At 41.0% G+C, this 17,650-nt stretch overlaps 1 protein-coding gene across 1 annotated transcript in view; it reads right to left on the bottom strand.

Moving 5' to 3' along the window:
- LOC124777260 (rootletin-like) overlaps positions 1 to 17,650 on the bottom strand; it is a 239,025-nt gene that overhangs the window by 192,995 nt on the left and 28,380 nt on the right. The window contains 3 exon segments of the mRNA XM_047252586.1: positions 584 to 695; positions 12,054 to 12,091; positions 12,093 to 12,254. Coding sequence (XP_047108542.1) covers positions 584 to 695; positions 12,054 to 12,091; positions 12,093 to 12,254 — 312 coding nt within the window.

Below are 17,650 nucleotides of genomic sequence, written 5' to 3' on the forward strand. Positions count from 1 at the left end.
AAAGTTAAATATTCCAAAATGCTTGCTTAAACCATTATTGAGGTGTGTTTGACAGTCTGCGACTCTTACTATGTTGAATTAACAGAGCAGAAAGAGAAGATTCCTGGAAGAGTTGCACGCTCTGTTTCAGTTTCCTTTACTCAGAGTGAAAGTGTCGTACAAGTGATTACGAAAATTGCAGTGGAAAACATTGCAGAAAAGTGTTGTGTGTCATGTGTAGCCTCACTCACAAAATACCGAGAATCCACACATCAAAACAAGCCCTCAAATATTATTTCCTATATATATCTTTGCACAATAACCACAACAATAAGACTATGCAAGAAGTAATGACAATGAGTCTTGCCTCGTACAATTTGCAAACAGAATAGGAAAGGAGGCAATAAACCTGATACAATATGAATTTTCTGTCACAAACCATATAGTGGTTTACAGAATATAGATGGAGACATAACATCGTAAGTTTATGCACAGTACACACCCCTTGGCTAGAATACTCTAAGAGAAGGAACATTATATGATGTGACAAAGAAGATTAAACGAAGCTGTCATCACCAGTGCATGACTATATGACAACATTTACCTGTAGTTCATGAATCTGTAGCTGGTATTTGTGCAGAGCTGCTTGAACTGCAGAAATTGTGCTCTCAGCAAATGCCTGAGATGTTGGCGTGCGCATGGAGCGCTTTGGTGACCTGTGTAAAATAGAAAATCGAACAATAAACTACATCCTATGATTTATCTACAGATTGGTTCACATGTTTAATATTTAAGTTAACGATATAGCAAGCTTTCCCTCGTACCATCTTCCTTTCATATTATTCAGCTGAATTTCACATATTTTATTTTCTGAATTGTCCTAGGCACAATATCGTTTAGTGTCAAACAGTAATTGGCTTGTTCTTGTCAAAATGTTAATATAAGCTGCTGATCCACTTTTGTTTCCTTCTACGTTCCTTCCAAAATACACATTAATTCTATTCACACTGCTGCTGTATGTAATAAAGTTTAAAAATCATAACAAATCACTTTGTATAACTCGGTTGTTTTATTACATGCAATTCCTCTGTTTCTTTAGGGGCAAAATACAAATAAAAGTGATAATATGCAATAAAACAATTTTGTTAGAATATATTTTTGGTAATACACTAATTCCTGTCATCAGATCTCATACAGTATTCTAAACACCCCCCGCCCCTCCCCCCTCTCCTTTTAAAAATCACGAACTTCTATATTTCATAATACTCTTTTCAGACTACTTATACTCCATGATTTATCAACTAACATCTGTCAAATACAGTTGTACCTCCTATGATTTCCATACCAAGGGCAATATTCCTCTAACTTATTCTGACTGTGCTCGATAAAATATAAATCTGAAACAATTCAGAAGATCTTGATAGTATAGAAGGCTTTCTGACAACACAATTAGCAACACAAAAATGGGACAGGAGAAACCTAACACAGACTTGTTGATGCATTCTTGCTGGAATTACCATTGGAAATGTCACATAGAATTCATTTTCCATTTCCAAAGACTTTGAATGAAGCAGCAGACATTGTAGTGGCATTAGCTGAAATTGATATGGTCACCAAACTGTGGGGAAAGAAAGACATTTAACAATGGATATCAGATGTTTTAAATGTGGTTGTCAGGGTCATAATAATTACAATTGTAGAGAGTAGCAATGTCAACCATGTAAACATTTTGGACACTCCAAACGGAACTGCACATGCAAGCGTTTGCAGGGACAAGAGAAGGTGGTCATGGGAGAGACCTCTTACCCCACTGTTAAAGGGGGCAGGAAAAAGTAAGTCTACTAGACAACACTTGCAATAAAAGTTAGCCAGGTATCCTCTGATTCGCTAGGTGAAAGGAAAGTTGTGCAAATTCTTATTAGATACTTGATCTCAAGTAGTGGTGGCAAGTAAGAGTTTATTTGGTGAAGTAGAATTAAATCTGCCATGATGGAGGTTAAGCGGCATAGGTGGATTTCATGTAGGTCCACTCAATTCGGCAGTGCTAGGATTCCAAGTGGGGCGAAGTTTCATCCAGGTGAGTACAGAAATTCTCCCTATTGTTGACTGTCACTATGAAGTCATGACTTCATTTCAACTTGTTTTTACAGCTGGAAATTCATCACTGTCACAAGGAAGGCCCGGCATGTCCGATAAACCTGCTGAACTGCATACAATGTCCTTTACAGTCAACTTGCGGGATAGCATACCAAAAGGATACTGGAATGTTAATTTGGGTAGGAGCTGAACTGCCACTTAATTCTTTTTGGGAACATCTGCTTGAAAATAAAGAATTATCTAAAGCACAATGTCAGTCCCCAGCTCTTGGCTAATACGCATCTACAGAGAGGTAAGTTAAGTGTTTATCTTTTCCTGTGTTTTCCTTGTAGTACATTTCTTATCTGTGGCACAATTTTCATTTCTTCTGAACAGCCAACTATGTAGGTCATTAACGCATCAGCATCCATTGGCGACACATCAGGAGGGTAGCAAATCATGTACCTAGGATTCTGTCTGCTTTTATGGTTTACTTCTTCATTTAGACTTGGTACGATGTGTGAATGCTATGTGCAGGCAGAGGAGGAGCTGGCCACAGTTCACGAACAACTGAATGTGCTTTTTGCTATGGTCAGTTGTCTTGAGGCTGCTGCATTGCAGTGCAGCAGTGGCAGAGAATCTGGTGCATATGGGATGCCTCAGGTGCTGCTCATTTTGCCCATGGGCTCTATTGCTGGGGCACCTTCTAGTGCACACACCATGGTGGATCCACAGCAGTGTGAGTGGCAGGTGGTAATGCTTTAGCATCAATCAAGGTGGAGAGCCAATGTGGAGATTGGCCTCTCCCATTCACCTTGTGAGTGGACAGGTGGCTGCTCCTTCAGCAGGGTCTGAGCAGGCACACAGGGGAGGGTTTACTGGTTATCAGGAGCTCCAACGTTAGGCATAACATGGAGCCCCTTAGACAGATGGCATTCAGGACTGGAAAGAAAGCCAATGCACACTTGGTATGCGTGCCAGGAGGCCTGGTCCGAGATATGGAGGTGGCCCTGCCTGTGCCTACTGAATGTGCAGGGTGATGTCATCTGCAAGTTGTAGCTCCGTCTACACCAATAACATCTGTCGGATGGGTTCTGGGGTCATCCTCAGTTCGTACAGGTGGCTGGTACAAGTGGTGAAGGCTGCTGGCCTCTTGCATGGGGCGCAAGCAGAGCTTGCAATATGCAGCATTATTCCCACAGTTGATCGTGGTCCTCTGGTTTGCAACTGAGTGGAGATTTCCAAACAAAGGCTTCGTTGACTCTGTGACAGTCTTGGCTGGCGATTTCGAGACCTGCATTATTGGGTGGGGATTCATAGGACTCCTCTTGATAGGTTAGGTGTGCACTACGCAAATGAAGCAGCTACTCAAGTAGCAGAGTACTTACAGAGTGCACATAAGGTTTTTTGAGGCCAGGTGGTAGTTTGAGATATTCTGATAAGCATTCACCAGTAGACACACAGCAAGGGAAATAAAACCATGTTAAGAGTACAGACATTTCGTCTTTCAAAATTTTATCAGTAAACTGTTGAAGTATTCACAACAAAGTTCCCAAATTTACTGCACTCCAGGAAAGTTCTCGCACTCAGATTATTCTTGTGACCGAGAGCTGGCTGAAACCCAAAGTGGAAAGCTCTGAGTTATTTAGCGAGTTGTGAAAAATATATCGGAAAGACAGGTTAGAGGCCAAATGAGGGGGAGTATTCATTGTAGTTGACAAGAACAACGTCTCTATTGAGATCGAAGTTGAGTGTGACAGTGAAACTATCTGGTCATATATAACAGGTGTAAGTGAAACCAAGTTAATTGTTGGCAGTTTTTAGTGGCAGCTTGATTTCGTTGTGAGAATTATACACTCATTCAAAAAAATTCTATGGTCAGTAGTGATTTGAACATGTTTTCTCAAAACTGTCTCAAACAACTAGTTCGGCAGCTCACATGCAACAGAAATATCTTAGAGCTCGTAGCTATGAACAGACTGGACCTTACTGACACCCTAAGTATAGAAAAGGGGATTAGTGATCGTGATGTCACTATAGCAACTATGGTTAAGAAACTTAATAAATCAGTCAAGAAGGCTAGGAGAGTGTTTCTGCTAGACAGAGTAGATAAGCAGTTGCTAACATCTCACTTCAACAATGAACTGACATCACTTACTTCCAGTACGATGGATGTAGCGGAATTATGGACGAAAGTTTAAATAGATTGTAAATTGTGGTCTGGAGAGTTAGGTGCCTAGTAAGAGGATTAAGGATGGAAAAGACCCACTGTGGTCTAATAATGAAATCTGGAAATGCTATGGGAACACAGGCTGCTGCACTCTCAGTTTAAAAGAGAATGCACAAATGACAAGAAGCAAAGGTTAGTGGAGATTCGTGAGCCAATGAAAAAGTCTATGCACGAAGAATACAACAATTACCACTGTCATACCTTAGCATAAGATCTGGCAGAGAACGCGAGTATTTTCTGGTTCTATGTAAAATCACTAAGTCTCTCTCAGGCTTCCATCCAGTCTCTTGTTGAATAGTCCGGTGTGGCAGTTGAAGATAGTGATGCAAAACCTGAAGTTTTAAATTGCACATTCAAGAAATGCGCAAACATTCCACCATTTGACCAATGAACAAACACTCATATGGACAAGGTAGTAAGAAAAAGGAAGGCAGATTGGGTTTAATGTCCCATTAATACTGAGGTCATTGGAGACTTAGCACAAGCCTGATTGTGTTAAGGATGGGGAAGAAAATCAGCCATGCTCTTTCTAAGGAACCATCCCAGCATTTGCCTGGAGCAATTCACAGAAATCACAGAAAACTAAAATCTGGATGGCTAGATGCACTTCCAAACCGTCATCCTCCTGAATGCGAGTCCAACTTGGTAATAGGCATCCCTGGTGTAAAGAAACAACTGAAGGATTTGAAAGCAGATAAGTCACCAGGACCGGATGGAATTCCAATTCGGTTCAACAGAAAGTACTCTACAGTACTGGCCTCTTACCTAGCTTCCATATATCCCGAATCCCTCATCCAGCACAAAGTCCTAAGCAACTGGAAACAAGTGCAGGTGACTCATGTGTATAAGATGGATATAAGAACGGACCTGCAAAATTATTGACCACTATCCCTAACGTCAGTTTGCTGCAGCATCCTTGAACATATTCTTAGTTTGAATATAATAGATTTTCTTGAGATCAAGAAGCTTATTTCCATGAATCAGCATCATTTTAGAAAGCATGGCTCATGCAAAACAGCTTGTCCTTTTCTCATATGATATACTGCAAACTACGGATGAACGACAACAAGCAGATTTCATGTTTCTGTATTTCCAGAAAGTATTTAACATGGTGACCAACTGCAGGCTGGTTCACAGAAATGTAAGTGGCTCAAAGACTTTTTAAGTTATAGAACCCAACATGTTGTCCTCAATGGTGAATATTAATCAGAGACAAGGATATCATCAGATGCCACACAGAAGCATGATAGGACCACTGTTGTATTCTATATACATAAATGATTTGGCAGACAGTTTGGGCAGTAATCTGTGTTTTTTTTTCTGATGGTGCTGTGGTGTAGGATGAGGTGTAGAAGCTGAGTAGCTGTGGGAGGATACACGATGACTTGGACAAAATTTCTAGGTGGACTGATGAATGGTAGCTAGCTCTAAACGTGGAAAAATGTAAGTTAATTTGGATGAGTAGGAAAAACAAACCCCTAATGTTTGGATACAGCATCAGTAGTATCCTGCTTGACAGAGGCACATCGTTGAAATATCTGGGCATAACGTTGCAAAGCAGTATGAAATGGAACGAGTGTGTGAGGACTGTAGTGGGGAAGGTGAATGGTCAACTTCAGTTTATTGGGAGAATTTTTAAAAAGTGTGGCTCATCTATAAAGGAGACTGCATATAGGGTTTTGATTTGACTTGTTCTTGGGTACTGGTTGAGTGTTTGTGATCAGTACCAGGTTGGATTAATTCGATTAAAAGAAGACATCGAAACAATTCAATGGTGGCCTGCTAGATTTGTTACTGGTAGATTTGAAAAACGCGTAAAAGTTATGGAGCTGCTTTGGGAACTCAAATGGAAATCCCTGGAGGGAAGCCGACCTTCTTTTTGAGGAACAGTATGGAAAAAATTTAGAGAACTGGCATTTGAAGTTGACTGCCGAATGATTCTACTGCCACTAACATACACTGCGCGTAAGGGCCAAGAAGATAAGATACAAGAAATTAGGGCTCATACGGAGGCGTATAGACAGTCATTTTTCTGTTGCTCTATTTGTGAGTGGAATTGTGGAGGAATTGAACTAACTAGTAGTGGTACATGGTACGCTCCGCCACATGCTGTATGGTGGCTTGCGGAGTATCTATGTAGGTGTAGATGTAGAATGTTCTACGTGGCATAGTTTGTCATACATGCAGGAAATTGAGGGGAGCAGAGTTATGTCTATCAGTATTTATAACCTTAGTTCTGAAGAAGTGAAGCTGTCACATGATATTCTGACAGGCAGCTCAGAAGTGATGGAAGAGAATGAGATAGGTATGGATTTCATGTCAGTTTATGTAGCACTGGGAAAGTCTGTCATTTTTAACTGCACTGAGGAGAAAAGTATCACATATAGAGGGAGAGGATAAGGAGTACGTAGAGAGACCATTGAAAGAACACACTGAGTTATTTGATCCTCCAGGACCACTGCCTGCTATGCCCACTTATCGTATTCCCACTGGGAATGAATCGCCTGTCTATAAAAAGGTGTACGGAGTTCTACTGCAAGAAGGGATCACAGAAGAGAGAAATAGCATCTTGTCCACATCTATTGTCATTGTGCAAAATAATTCATCAGATGGCAGTAACATACACAACTTTGGTGCAGCCACTGTTAGTTGAACCAGAAAACAGTTACAGACACCTGCCCTATGCCTATTATTACAGAGACTAATCTAGGCCAGTGTCAATGTTTTGCAAATATGGACCTACAAAGTGGGAATCATCACTTAGAAGCAATGCCTTTAGATCATCTGAAAATTGCATTCTCGACTCTGTATAAGTATTGTCATGTGCCATTTGGAATGATAAAAGTGTCAGCAACCTTCCAGCACCTATTAGGTTTCATATAACAAGGAATTAAAACAAAGCATGTAGGATCTATTTAGAAGACAACATCGTGTTCTTCAAGGATTTACAGGAGCATGTAGAGTGTTTACGTGAAGTCTTTGATCATTTATGTGCAGCATGATTGACACTCAGCCCAGAAATGAGCCATTCTGTGACACCATAAGACTGTTAGTTCGGCCAAATATTTGGCCTGGATGCATACCTGCTGAACTGCGACTTCTTGATGCTGTGAGAAATTTCCGTTCACTACTGAAAAGGAATTACAGACATATTTAGGCTTAGCTTATTTCTATAGAAAACTGATTCGAAAATTCACTGAAATTGAAAAACCCCTCACACAATTATTAAAGAAAGGAGTAAAATCTGACTGGTGTCTGAATTGTGAAACAAGATTTGTAAATTTGAAAGATTTATTGACCACTAGTCCAGTTCTCACTTCTCCAGTCTATCAAAAACAATTTATACTGTTGTGTGATGAAAGTAATTTTGTCGTAGTTAGCATTTTAAGCCAACAATTAGATGGACAAGAACACCTCAGCAGCATATGCATCAAAGACATCTTATTACTGCAGAGAAAAATTTTCAACTATTGAGAAAGAAATGTTAGCACTAATGTGTGGAGTAACTTATTTCTGCTGTTATATGCATGGACAACAATTCAAAGTAATGTGGTATTGAAATGATTACTAGTATTCAAAAGACCTGATAAGTCACTTGACTAGATGGGCAGTACAATGGGGTGAACTCGATTTTGAAGTAGTACACGGACCGGGTAAATCACTCAGAAATGTAGTTGAACTTAATTACAAAATATACGCTATGGAATGCGCCAGTATAGACAGACGAATGAATGAGAGGCACTCAGACTGTCAGTGATTTGCAAAACAGCCACAATTTAGCATGGAAGACAGATCACTGTACACGGAGACAGAGGTGGGTTACACATAGAAGTACCACCAGAATCATGAAACAAAGTGTTGAGGGATGCACACAATTCAATTTTAGCTGGACACAGTGGCTGTTGAGTCACAGAATACAGAGCAGCACACAATTACTGGTGGATAGCAGAAAATCAAGATTTAAACCATTACGTCAAAAATCATGTGCCAAGCACACAAAGAGCGAAACTCATTCACGGAAAGATTACATTGCAAAAGTTACTAGAGGTTGATAAACCATTTCAGATGATTGGCATGGTTATACTTGGACAATTTGTTCAAACATCAGTGGAAACTTTCGTGTGCTTTTCATGTCCACGATAGCCATAACTATCCAGTAGGTGGTGCAAGCGATGGTTAACAAATGGATACTACAGTTTGGAACACTTGAGGCAATGATAAAGGACCAAGGAATGAATTTTATGTCTAATTTAATGAAGTGGTTGTGCCAGTTATTAAACATTAAGAAATTCAGCATCAGTGCATTACACCCGCAAGCAAATGAACACATTCAAAACAGAGAGTACAGGCTTATGCCCATATGAGGCCGTTTTTGGTCAGATGATATCTCTTTTTCAGCTGTGTAGGATTTATCAGTGGCTCAAAATTTCTTGAAATTGTTGAAAAAGATCTGGCACGAAGTTAAAAAGGTGAACACTAAAGCCCAGGAAAGACAGGAAAGTACCCATACAAAAAGTAAATCTTACCAAAGTATCATGTTGGACAATGAGTGATGCCAACCAAAACCTATGCACCAAAGAGAGAGACTAACAAATTTGGTGTGCATTACCAAGGGCTCTCTCAAGTAATAGAAATTACATCCTCTTTTAATGCTAAACTGTAACTATCAACCCCCCACATCAGCAGAGCATGTAAGTCACGTGCCCCATTTTAAAGGAACCCCAGTGGCGCTGCCCCACTTCCACCAATACCTTCAGAAGAGGAGAAGGGGCTGTCTGGGGAAAGGGAAAAGAAGGGTAAAATCAGGCAAGAAAAATAAGACACTTCTATAGTCATTCCATCACATCGCTATGCTCTTAGGCCATCAACAGGAATAATAAACTGATAGGAAGATTTAGGGGCACCACTACTACCCAAGAGCAAGAGGGAGCAGCTCCTGCACCAGGTGTTGAGTTTGGGACAAATGGGAAAAGGGACACAGGATGCTTCGTTATGACATGTGGCTGTGGGGTGACAGAAGGCTTTCAACATATGTCCACTAACAAGTGGCACATTCTTCACACAGCAACCAGATGTAATACTATCATATCATCAGTGGACTCTGAGGTTGGATTGTAATGCTTGTGCTAAGGAAAATGAAATTCAGCAGTTAGAAGACTAAAATTTGTGTTGATAAACAAGACAAAATTTTAGCGATACACAGTGAGAATACCATTGGCTACTGTCAGTTCCTATACAATTATAGAGTCAGCTGTGCCAATCTATGGAGTCTCATGCATTGGACAAAAAAGGGTTGGAACTATGTAAACTGAAGGGAGAGGAGAGGCCAGGGGAGGGGAGGGAAGGGATAGGAAAGGAAAGGAAAGGAACTAAAGGTGCATTGGGACTCTATGTGGAATCAGCAGTGATGAGTGAAAATGCGAGCAAGACTGGGACTCGAATCCGGAATCTCCTGCTCACTAGGTAGTTGTGTTAACTACTATACCACATGGACACAATGTTTATTGCAAATGCATGAGCTATCCCAGCCTGCTACATGGCTGACTCACATACCCACTAGCACCACCTATCCACAGTCCCCATCCATCTTGTCCCATGCTCACTAATTTTTGATCCCCACTGGAGGTCAAACGTAAATGTGCATTTGCACTACAGGTTGTGGATTCATTGCACAATGAGGCGAATCAATTATATGACTGTGTGGTGTCAGAAAGAACAGACAAACAGATGTAGAAGTCAACCTGGGGAACAGCAGACCCTAAACACCACACAGCTTACCAGTCTTAAAAAGGACAGCTGCTCTCTTTGGCTGCAACACTGATGTCCTACATTTGGGCATTTGTTGACGCCACTAATCATGGTGTGGGCATACTCTGGGAGCATTTGGATATTGTAGACATCCAATTAATGACTGCATACATACAATCATTTAACACTCATACTCATACACCCAGCTCTGTTTCTAGAAGGTTTACACAAGATTCAAGCTGATATACCTGCACCATTAGGGTTGCTTACAGTGATAGGAAAAAAAAATTATCACTATACTATTACATGGCCACCATTACTAGTACACGAGAGTGCACATGGGTGAAAATTCAGGAAAGGTAGTGTAACAGAATAGAACACAAACTGTGCTCTGTGCCCTAGACAAACTAATGGATCCTGAGCATGGATTGGCGCCAAACAATGCCCTGTCTGTTCAGCAACTTCAGGAAGAGTAAGCCCCTTCCATAATGCTGCTTTGCGTGTCAATGGCCTGGGACATTGGCCAACCTCCACGATACTTCTGTAGTTCAACCCACTGTGTGTGTCTACAGATGGCCCTTGCTGACTGACCCTGTTCCACACATTTATGTGCGACACAGAAACACAGCCATTTCTACAGAGTCAGCACTGGGGCCACTGCATTAAAGTCCTGAGGGGACCAGCCTGTCACTGTCAAACAGCTGGGCAGTGGTATGATATCCAATGTCTGCGGTCAACACCATATCAATGATGCTGCCATCACTACCATCTCCAGGCCATCGAACCTCTGTCACGGAGCGAGGTGGCGGAGTGGATAGTACACTGGACTCACATTCAGAAGGATGATGGTTCAAACCCCATGTCTGGCATTCTGATTTAGATTTTCCTTGGCCATTCTGATTTAGATTTTCCATGATTTTTCCCAAAATCCCTTCAGGCAAATGCTGGTGCTCAGAACGGCAGGGGCCGATTTCCTTCCCTATCCTTTCCTAATTCAAGCTTGTGCTCTGCCTCTGATAACCTCATTGTCAGCAGGACAGTTAACACTAATCTTCTCCTCCTCCTCTAACCTCTGTCCACCACTGACCACCCGGGGGCTTGGGCAGTTCAGCACTCTGCCTGCCACCTTCAAGAATCTACAGCTGGGGTGGGGGGTCGGGCGACCAGCCATCCTGCTCAGCTGAGATTTCAGTGGAGGACTCTTTTGCCCTGTGTCACTGGGGGCAAGATGCAGGGCAGGACCAAAGTATTCCCGGTGACACTAGCCACGTTGGGCTGACCATTAGGAATTGAGAGACTCCATCGACACTCAGTAGCCACAGCGTAGCACATAGTCTATGCTGCAGCCTAAAATGTGGGCCAGAGGTTGGTGTACACTGTGTCAATGTATTTGCCATGCTCTCCATCAACATTTGCAGCATCAAAGTCTAATGAAAGTAAATAAACAGCAACAAAGGTTCCTTGTACTCATGAGCTGCCTTCTCTGCCACATCTGCACCCACCTTTGGTGGAGAATCATACCTAGCCAACCTACACATCCTGTTATGCAGGAATGTAGTGCTTAGTAAGAAAATAGACTGAAGTTTAAACTCAAATTATGTCTTTGAAAGTGGAATAACAAATATGATTTCTGTATTAAGTAATTGCATTTTTTTGTGTAATACTTGCAGTACAAGAGTTAAGAATGAAATTTGGTTCTGGCCCTGGCAGCCCAGGCAGTGGCCATATGTGTGTACGTTGCATTTACTTTGTGTGTGTGTGTGTGTGTGTGTGTGTGTGTGTGTGTGTGTGTGTGTGTACGTTGTCTAATTCGAATGCAGGTCTTTTTGGCCAAAGGCTTACTTGTTTCACAGTCTTTTTGTTGTGCCTATCTGTGACTCAACATCTCTGCTATATGGTGACTAGCAATATATCCTTTTCATATTTTCATCAGTTAAGAAGACAGTTATCGTAATCACACAGACGAAAATTAGCAAATCACAAACTACTACACCTAGACCTGGAATACAGCTGCACATACCTAGGTGGTGGTGGTCCCTGTTGGGAGAGATGTACATGGGATGATGTGTGTGGTGTAGAGTCAACTTTCCCGTTCACGTGATTCTGAATCTTGAATCACAGCGTGAGCAATGTCTCTTAATGCACCTTGCAACAAGTCCAGTTCTTCTTGCCACAGGGACACTTGGCTCAAATTCTGTTCTGCTTCTCCACAGCGTTCTTCCTGGAATATCAGCATTTAGGACATTTTAGAGTTTTTTAGTGTGTGAAATTTAAAATCTCCAGATCTTTAAAAACAGTGTAAAAATACCTCATTAGTCACTCCTCCAACAATTTATCAGTCTATTTGGATTCAGCAATGTAAATTCCACACAATTCTAATGTTTAATACAAGCACATCTTGATTCTGCCAGTATAGAGACAGCTGACTGTGCTCTCTGCAAAGTTACATAAATGCTTTATTTTAAATATTAAATACAGTAGGTAGCTGAGTAGTAGAAAAGGAGCAGTTTTATTACAACTACTTTTTAAATAGCAATCTTTTCCCTAGCAATGGAAAATCCAAGATAGAATGAAACAATATTATGAAAAGGATAGTTTCTACGCACCATATAACAGAGATGCTGAGTTGCAGATAGGCAAAACAAAAAGACAGTCAGAAAATGAGTTTTTGGCCAATGGCCAATAAGGCCTTCATCAGAAATAAACACACACACACACACACACACACACACACACACGCGCACGCACGCGCGCGCATGCGTGCGACCACAGTCTCTGGCTACTGAGGCCAGACTGCGAGCAACAGTGCATGATGGGAGAAGCAAGTGGGTGATGGGAGTAAGGAGGAGGCTGGAGTGGGGAGGGGGAGGCGTAGCAGGGTAGGGGTGGGAGTGGGAGATGGTAAAATGCTGCTTGTGAGATCACACAGGGTTGAGGTGGAGAGGGTAGGGCAGCTGGGTGCAATTGGGAGACTAGATGAAGGGCAGAGTGGGGGGAGGGGTGGTAGTGGACAAGGAGAGAAGTAAAAAGACTGTGGGTGTGTTGGTGGAAGAGAGGACTGAGTAGTGCTGGAATGGGAAGGGGCTAGACGGGTAAGGACAATGACAAAGGAAGGCTGAGGCCAGGGTGGTTATGGGAATGTAGGATATATTGCAGGGAGAGTTCCCACCTGCACAGTTCAGAAAAGCTAGTGTTGGTGGGAAGGATCTAATGAAGGTATTGTTGGCCAAAAGCTCTCTTTCTGACAGTCTTGTTGTTGTGCCTATCTCCGACTCAGCATCTCTGCTATATGGTGAGTGGCAACTATCCTTTCCTAATATTGCTACAATCTTTGCCCTATTATACATAAATATGCATAAAGTTGTTTAGAAGTAATTCCCACAATTACTAGAATTAATGAATGAACACTAGTCATAAGTTGTGCATACTTTTAGAATGGCTTTTTCTGCCCATAAGGGAGGGGGGGGGGTCTATGATCTCCCCCCCCCCAAAAAAAGCAATTTTACTAAATAATTTTATATTTTTAGATTGACAGATTTCCAAATTTATTGGTTAACTTTCATAGATTAAATCTGAACACAGACAAAGTATCTAAATATGTTAAGGAATTCTAGAAATTACAAAGTATGTTTAACAATGGATACATTTCAGTGCGGGCCTGTTCTTGCGGAAAATAGACAAAGGGAGTGGCCTCGGTAAACCCGCTGGCTCCTGGGATTGCAAAAGTCTACACGGAACATTCTGAGGAGATGGTCCCTCAGATTGGTAGCCAAAAGCCCAAGCATTTCTTCCACTAAGATGACAATGTTTTTGTGGTGTGAGAGCATCCATAGAACATTGCATTCACATTGGAAACTGAGGATAATGGTTGTCCACCTTTCTTTGACATACATACGGCACACATCATCTGCAATAAAGAAAGTTTCCTGGCTGAACAACAACACCTGAAGGAAGTTTTCCACAAAAATGGGTACAGTGAAGCACAGATTGGTAGAGCATTCAAGAAAAGAGAAGATGAAGCAAACCAATAAGAGGAGGAAGAAGACAGATCCTCCTTTTCCTTCCACACTTGGGACCACTCTCAGCCAAAATTGCAAAGGTACAAGAAAGAATCCAACATAAAAACTGCCTAAGACAAAAGAGTGTCTTGGCTTGGCGAAAGACACACTAGAACTGAATGTATTGGGATATACAGCATCAGTTGCTAATGTGGCCACCATTACATTGGGCAAAAACAGAGCTGTATTTTGAAATGCTGTGAGGAGCACATCTGGCACTACAATTACGATCCACAGAGAAATCAGTGATAGCATAGCATCAAGGAAGACCACACCTCTGACGTTCAGAATACCACTTGCTATGTCAGGCAACAGGCTGTTGGAGCATTGAAATATGGATTCATAAGAATCTTATCAACAGGGATGAAGGATACCAACTGAATGTGGCACAGAATCCTGTGTTAGTGGCAATGCGACAAAAGCTGCCCAGCACTGACCAGCTTGTGAGATGTATCCAAAACATCCCGACAGAGATGTGAATGGCAAACCCACTATCACACCACTGCAATCCTTCCCTGCCCACCAGCCAGAAACATGCAGCTGCTTGCAGCAAGATGGAGCACACCGTTAGTATAATTATTACAGCTTCCACAATACTTTGACATTTTCCCAGAAGACAATGAGTATGACCCTCTCCAAAAAGTTGCGCTATTTCAACACTGACACCCTGCTGGAAATCCAAGAGCTTTTCATCAACAGTATATGCTGGGAGAGTCTATATTCACACACTGGACAAGGGGTGGAACAAATAGGAAGACTGACTTCTCAAACAATGGCGTAAATGACAAAAAGAAACAGCATTACACTCATTTACATGCTTACACAGTCATAGTCTGGAGACCTGTGTAAACTATCTTAGTGCTAAGTGAAATACCGACAATGGTCAGTACACACTACAATTTTATATTGTGTAAATTATGGTGATGTGAAAGTTTTGAGAGTTTATTGCTATATGGTTCTAAAATCAATTGCATGACACATGCATTCAGGTGAATGCTTTTCAAATGCTGTATTTATGAACTGTACTTTCTTGGAAGTTATGCTAAAGTGATGTACTAAGAACTGATGCAAAATGAAGTTGTTATTATACTAAAACATTGTCTATATTAACTAAACAATTTGTTATTATTATTATTCACAACATATTTCACTTTTTTAGTGTCATCGTGCTAGTATTAAAATTGTAGGGATGTGGTGGCACATAAAATGTGATGCTGCTGGCAATTTTTTATAATTTTTTTTTTGGGGGGTGGGGAGGGGGGGTGGGGGGGGGGAGGGGGGAAAAATGTAACAAACTGTGATCCCCTTTGCATCTAAACCCTGGATCTTCATCTGCTGCCTATTAATTTGTAGCTTGACTTGTTCCACATTCCTGAAGCCACAGGATTTACAGAAAACACTGTGCGAACGAACAAAGGAGTAAAGAGACAGAACACAAGCACAGTCACAGTTAGGTCAGAGATAATGTTCCTTTCTTTTCATATGGGCATGTACAGAGAGTACTGATAACCAATGGCGAATAATAGCAGAGATGTGATTAGAGCGACAAGGTTCAAAAGAAAGAAAATATCCTAGCCTTAGTGTACAACAATTTTTGCAGTTTAGATTTCCTTTCCAGCATCTATCCATTTCTCTCCCTCAGAGTAATGATAGTAAATCTCTCAAATCCAAGCAAAAAATTAGCACTGAGAGAAGCACATAGTGACAAAAATATTAACAGAATTTTGGCCATGAATGGTACAAAGGCCCACTCTTGAAAAAACAAACAAATTAGCTCTGTTTGAAGACAGATAATTAACTTGTGTATTTTCACTCTGCTCACTTTTCAATAACCTGTGAGTGAGATAAACACACACAAGAAAAACTGTTTGAACATACATCATAAAACCCGTGAAAGTCTTGCTGACTTTAGTCAAACTGTACATCAAATTGTTCTGTTCTGTATGTACCTTGCAAGCGACTTTTCAGACCCTTATGCTGAACACAGCACAAACAGACTTGTCTCAAAACATTTCCTTTTTTAAAGTATAAGACTGCCAAATAAAAGCTGAGTTTAAAAAAATTAATATTTAAAGTGGCTTCTCTAAGTTGAACTGAACACAAAATGCAATTTTTGTTTTTCAGTTCTATGATGCAGTCTTTATCTAGAGTCAGAAACTGAGATCAGCTTTCTTCCCCCCCCCCCCCCCCCCTTCAACTCTCTCAGATACCTCTCTCTTCATCTTCACTCATTCTCCCATAAAGAGGGACCCTCTCACCATGGGGGCAGGTGGGGTGCACCTCCTTTCTAGCTTTTCCTGACCTGTCCCTTTTTGCTCCCTGAAGTGGAAGATCTTGGTAGGATAGTTTTTTGTACTTTTGTATGTGTGTATTGGCAGTGCTAAAGTTTTGTGCACTGAAGGAGGGAGATGGCCAGATGTTCTGTAGCCTTATAATTTTATAGTTTCTGAAGAACATTTTTCTTCTGATACAAAAGACTCATATTATGCAACCTCAGACAAATAAAAATGGCTTACATGTGCCAGAAGTAAAGATAAATGGGCACATTGAACAAGGTTTCATGTGTCTAATGACTGTGCTAGAGTTCTGCATTCTGAAGTTCCTGGCATCCAGAAGGATAATAAACACAAGGATGAGGTAACCAAAAAGCTCAACTCTGCCTGCTTTGCACTTGGGAACACACCTCATTCTGTTAACCTGCATATGAGATTGCTCTGTACTGTCCTATGGAGCTAAGATGAAAAACGGATTTATTCCACATAAATGCATAGTAAGAATACTGTGTGAAGTTGATCAAACATCTTCTATAAGTCTCTTCACTTGCCTCTTACACTTCCATGCCAATACATAATTCCCAAATGATACTTGGATTAAATTTGTTGCAGTTTCAATATGAAGACAATTGTTTCTCTAAACTAGTCTATCCATTGTTTCTCTAAACTAGTCTGTCCAGTACAAGCCTCTTCATATCTTCAAGATTACTACAATTAATCTACCCATTTAATCTACAGCTTTCACCTGTAACACCTAATTTCATAAGTGTTTATTCTCTTCTTGTCGGATCTGTTTACTGTTCATGCTTCGCCTCCATATAAGGCTTCACATCCAGAAAATATATTCAGAGAAAACTTTTGAACATTTAAAATTATATTTGATGTTAACAAATTTTGTCTTTTTCAGAATCACTTTTGTTGCCATTGGGAGATTGCATTTTAATCCTCACTCTTCTGGCCATTGTCTATTATTTTGTTGCCCAAATAGCATAACTCACCTACTACTATTAGTATCTCATTTCCTAATCAAACTCCCTCAGCGTCATCTGACTTGATTCAACTTCACTCCTCCACATTCTGTTCAACTGATCTTCTAGGTCCCTCTGGAGTTTCTGACAGAAATACGGTGCCAATGGTAAATCTCTGAACTCCCCCCCCCCCCCCCTCTTTTGGTAACTAATAAACTTTCCAAGTTTCTCTTTGGTCTCCTTTACAGCTCGCTCAGTGTACAGATAGAATAACATGGGGGATAGGTTACACATATCTGTCTCTCCCATCTAATCCAC

Source organism: Schistocerca piceifrons, chromosome 2 (assembly GCF_021461385.2).
Source record: "Schistocerca piceifrons isolate TAMUIC-IGC-003096 chromosome 2, iqSchPice1.1, whole genome shotgun sequence".
NCBI lineage: Eukaryota > Metazoa > Arthropoda > Insecta > Orthoptera > Acrididae > Schistocerca > Schistocerca piceifrons.